Here is a 5,012-nt window from a genome sequence, read left to right as displayed (position 1 = left end):
TAACATACAACTTTAATGAAAGGGTTATAAAACATTTGGAGTCTATATAAAGAAACTGGGGTAAGGACAGTGGTAAAATAAATGCTTGACCTATTAATAAGATCTGAAAATTTTCAGAAAGAGAGAGCATCCAATTATTCTATGCAATTGAATTATCCAGAAGAGAATGTATAATGACTGTCCCACATTTTTCTTATTATTCCAAATAGAAGGTAACCAATTTTGAAATGATTTGACACAATATTAAAATCCAATGGAGCAAGGATCAAATTATTGCCACATATTGATTGTCTGACATGTTTGATACATGGACCAGTATTCCAATATCTGCTGTCTGTTGAATATCTCCAGCCAATATAGATTTCAGTCTTAGCTCCAATCAGACTAAGAAGTACTGCCTTTGGAATTACATATTTTTCTGTGCTCTCATTCCTTCTAAAGAAATAAAAACTGAAAGATGGCCGAAGAACGGTAATAAGGAGTTAGTTTGCTTATGTGTTTAATACAATAATTTGGCAAATGATGTTAAATCAGAGGCAAGAGGCCGAAAAAAGTGACAACAGCTCTTTATTAAATAATCAGAAGCATTCCAAGAGACAGCTCGCAGGCTGGTAAAGAATTAGCAAAAACGCGGCTAAACCTGCACTTATATACTTTGTTGCCAGCGCCGGGATTGGTGACATTATTTTAAGACTTCGCGCCGGGGCTTCCCGTTGGCTGAGCTTGCAGGTTTTCTATTGGTCGTGCCTGCGGTTTCCTATTCGCTGCGTCTGGTCCAATTGGTGGTCTTCTTTATAACACAACGTGCAAACATAACAAATGATTTAGCATGTAAAAATGATATTTGCCCATTTTTAATGAACTAAAGCAGCACCCTCTTCATATCTGAAAACAGGAAGCCTCTTGACTGATGGTATTATATTCCTTTAGTTTTACAGAGCTGGCAAGGTGCTGCAATTGGAATGGGGAAACTCAGTTTTTAGACCATCCACTGCCAGAGAAGTTCACTGAATGACCTTGGGCACTATGTCCTTCTGGTGAATTCCAGCAATAAGTAAATAAATAAAGCATTTTCCCTATTCTGTGCTGGGACATTTTGTACTGCCCCAGCTTTATGTTTTTCTATTCTCCTAGTAAGCACACCCCTTTAACAAAACACTGGGCTGCATCCGCAACCATTTTTATTTCCTATTTTTTTTAGTGTCCTCCTTCCTTCCTTCCTTCCTTCCTTCCTTCCTTCCTTCCTTCCTTCCTTCCTTCATTCATTCCTTCCTTCCTCACAAAGCTGTGAGTTACATTGGGTGAAGAGCAAACAGTTGGCCCCCATGCACCCTCATGAAGATTGGACTTAATCCCTGGATAGTTCAGGGGATTTCAAGCTGGCTGAAGCATAGATATCAGAGACTTATTGTTAATGGCGAGTATTCTGAGCAGAGACAGGTTACAAGCGGTGTGCCACAAGGGTCTGTTCTGGGTCCTATTCTTTTTAATATGTTTGTGAGTGACATAGGGGAAGGTCTGGTAGGGAAGGTTTGCCTATTTGCCGATGACTCTAAAGTGTGCAATAGGGTTGATATTCCTGGAGGGGTCTGTAATATGGTAAATGATTTAGCTTTACTAGATAACTGGTCAAAGCAATGGAAACTGCAGTTTAATGTTTCCAAATGTAAAATAATGCACTTGGGGAAAAGGAATCCTCAATCTGAGTATTGCATTGGCAGTTCTGTGTGAGCAAAAACTTCAGAAGAGAAGGATTTAGGGGTAGTGATTTCTGACAGTCTCAAAATGGGTGAGCAGTGTGGTCGGGCGGTAGGAAAAGCAAGTAGGATGCTTGTGCTGTGTTTGCTTAGAAACAGCCGGCCGGTTAGAGCCGTGCGATTGGCGTCCCTATCCAAGGTTCTAATAGGGCGCTTTCCATAGTTACTTTGTAAGCGGGAAAGTTACTGTGTATTGATTGGTTCCTGCCTCAGCCTGCGGTGCTATATAACTCTGTATGTATTGGAATGTTTTCCCTAAGCCTGTACCTGCCTTGCTGGCATGCATTCCGTATTAAATCTATCAGTTATCTAAGGCCTCCTCTGTTTTACTGGCGACGAGGATTCTAGCCATTTCTTCGGAGCATTCTATGCTTGGACTCTGTAAGTAAGTGAAGATGTCAGTGCAGCTTACTTTCGCCCACTTCAATCCCCAAGGGGAGACGTGGGACTCCTATGTCGCCCGCTTCGATTGCTTCTTAATCTCCAATGGGTACACGGAAATTTCCGGGGATAGGAAAAGATCATATTTCCTGGGGTTTTGTGGCCCCGAGATGTTTGAAACTGCCTGCGCATTGTTTGCCCCTACTTCGATCCACGACGTTTCTTGGGATGACTTTTTAAAAACATTGCAGGACCATTATGCCCCAGCTCCCTCACGGTGTGCACGGCGCTATAAATTTTATCAGCGGAACCAAGCCGAGGGGGAGTCTATAAACGACTATGTGGCCGCCCTTCGCCGAGCGGCATTGTATTGCGAATTCGCTGACCTGAACGATTACCTCCTTGACAGGCTTGTAATTGGGGTGAGAGATGGTCGTCTTAAGCGGCGTCTCCTGGCCATTAGGGATCTGACATTCCAAGCGGCGCTAGCAGAGGCTCGTGCGTTTGAGCTGTCAACGCAGTCGCTTGCAGCCATGGACAGCGCCGTGAATTTCACCCACAAGAGTGTTGTTTCCACGGATAAGGCCACCGTTCTTCCTGAAGAGGAAGGCATTCTTGGGGCAGAGGAGGAGGAGGTGTGCAAGTTGGTAGTGAATAGGAACCGAGATGCTCCTTCTACACGACCCCGGCCGCCCCAGTCACCTTGTCGGGGGTGTGGGGGTAATCATCTGAGGTCCTCCTGCCCTTCCCGTGATTCAGTGTGTTGGCACTGCGGTGCCAAAGGGCACCTTTCCAGGGTCTGCCGTTCTCGCAGAGTTTCCACAGCGGTGACCCGGGAGCAACGAGAGCCCCAAAGTTTCACTCCCCGATGGCAGAGGAAATTCCCTTCAAACCGGCGGGAGGATTGCAACGCTATCTATAGCCGGCCACGTTTGGCTACCACTTTTGTAAAGGAGATGTCTAATTCGGCGGAGAAGATCTCGTTGGAGGTCCAGTTGGGAAGCTCGAGGTGCCCAATGCAAGTGGACACTGGATCTGCTCACTCCCTAGTTTCGTGGGCAACACTGAAGTGTTGTTTCCCAACTATCAGCAGAGGTCGCCTGTTTCCATGTGCTGTGCAACTGAAGGACTTCCAAGGGGCACCAATTCCTATCCTGGGGGAGGGTCGTTTTCCAGTCCGTTTCAAAACTTTTGTGGGCAAATTGCCTCTGATTGTAATTAATGGGCCGTTCTCTAACCTTTTGGGATTGGACTGGTTCAAGGCATTGGGACTCTCTGTCATTGGGGTAAATGCTGTCAGTGATATGGGGAGGTTTGAGGTTCTGGCACAGGAATTTCCAACAGTATTTGATGGCCAGTTGGGCTGTTATGCGGGAACCCCGATTTCGTTTTTGTTAAATCCACAAGTACCGGCGGTTCATTTAAAAGCCCGCCGGGTGCCCATTCCTCTTCGGCCGAAGGTGGATGAGGAGCTGGATAGGCTGATTGCCCAGGGGGTGCTAGAGCCGGTGGATCAGGCCAAATGGGAAACCCCGGTGGTTATTGCTTTTAAGGGGGATGGGGGAATTAGGCTGTGTGGAGACTACAAATGTTCCATTAACAAAGCGTTGGCACATCACTCATATCCGCTGCCAGTGGTGCAACAGCTGCTGCATACCCTGGGAAAGGGTCGGGTGTTCGTGAAGCTTGATCTTTCTCAGGCTTATCAGCAGCTTCCCGTCGACCCCCTAGCTGCGGAAGCGCAGTCAATCATCACCCACCGGGGGTTTTTCAAGTGTCACCGTTTACAATTTGGGGTCTCCATTGCCCCAGGGATATTCCAGGGCCTGATGGAAAGGTTGCTATATGGGCTCGAAGGAACTGTGCCATATTTTGATGACGTCCTGGTGTCGGGGAGTTCCACAGACGAGTTGATGGCATGAGTAAGGATGGTTTTGTCCAAGTTTAGGGACGCGGGGCTTAAACCGAAAGAAAAGAAGTGTGTCTTTGGTGTCCCGAGGGTGGAATTCCTAGGTTTTATTGTGGACGGAGAGGGAATTCACCCTACCCCTGAAAAGACACGGGCAATTAGGGGCGCCCCCAGGCCACAATCCAAGGCAGAGCTGCAAGCCTTTTTAGGACTCTTAAATTTTTACGCGGTTTTTATTCTGCATAAAGCTTCGGTGGCCGAACCATTGCACCGTCTTTTGGACAAGCATTCAAACTGGCATTGGGGAAGCAAGGAGGAATTGGCATTTAACGGGGTCACGGCTATACTATTGTCCAACAATGTGCTGGCCCAATACTCACCGGGATTGCCTTTAGTATTGACCTGTGACGCTTCACAGCACGGGGTGGGCGCTGTTCTCAGTCACAAACTGCCCAACTGAACTGAAGCCCCTCTGGCATTTTTCTCTCGCACGTTGGCAAAGGCGGAGAGGAATTATGGGCATATAGACAAGGAGGCACTGGCACTCATTGCAGGGGTCAAGCGGTTCCACGATTACCTATATGGACGGCACTTCGAGCTGGTTACTGACCACCAACCATTGCTGGGGCTTTTGTCTGGAAACCGTCAAAGTCCAGTGGTCCTATCACCCAGAATGTCATGCTGGATCGTCTTTTTAGCGAATTACAATTACACACTGACCTATAAGCCAGGACGCCACATAGCACACGCTGATGCCCTAAGCAGATGTCCGCTGCCAGATGTTCTAGTCGACCCCGCTCCGGCGTGCTCTGTGTTCGCTCTATCTGAAAGTGCTATCCCTATTTCTGCAACCGAGGTAGCTGGAGTAACTGGACGGGATGCCATACTATCCCAAGTGAGGCAATGGGTGTTAAGGGGATGGCCATCTGCAGCCCCCGCAGACTTATTTGTTCCATTTTTCAGAT

At 47.3% G+C, this 5,012-nt stretch overlaps 1 protein-coding gene across 1 annotated transcript; it reads left to right on the top strand.

Moving 5' to 3' along the window:
- The first annotated feature begins 4,066 nt into the window (after positions 1 to 4,066).
- Positions 4,067 to 4,507, top strand: LOC139174769 (uncharacterized). The gene has a single exon (XM_070765361.1). The coding sequence runs from the start codon at positions 4,067 to 4,069 to the stop codon at positions 4,505 to 4,507; it is 441 nt and encodes a 146-aa protein (XP_070621462.1).
- The last annotated feature ends 505 nt before the right edge of the window (positions 4,508 to 5,012 follow it).

Source organism: Erythrolamprus reginae, chromosome 1 (assembly GCF_031021105.1).
Source record: "Erythrolamprus reginae isolate rEryReg1 chromosome 1, rEryReg1.hap1, whole genome shotgun sequence".
Lineage (NCBI taxonomy): Eukaryota > Metazoa > Chordata > Lepidosauria > Squamata > Dipsadidae > Erythrolamprus > Erythrolamprus reginae.
The sequence above is the reverse complement of the archived record's forward strand: the minus strand, read 5'-3'. Positions and strand labels throughout refer to the sequence as shown.

Excerpts from the sequence above, each read along its gene's own strand:
- LOC139174769 (XM_070765361.1), top strand. The coding sequence starts at position 4,067 with ATGGTTTTGTCCAAGTTTAGGGACGCGGGGCTTAAACCGAAAGAAAAG.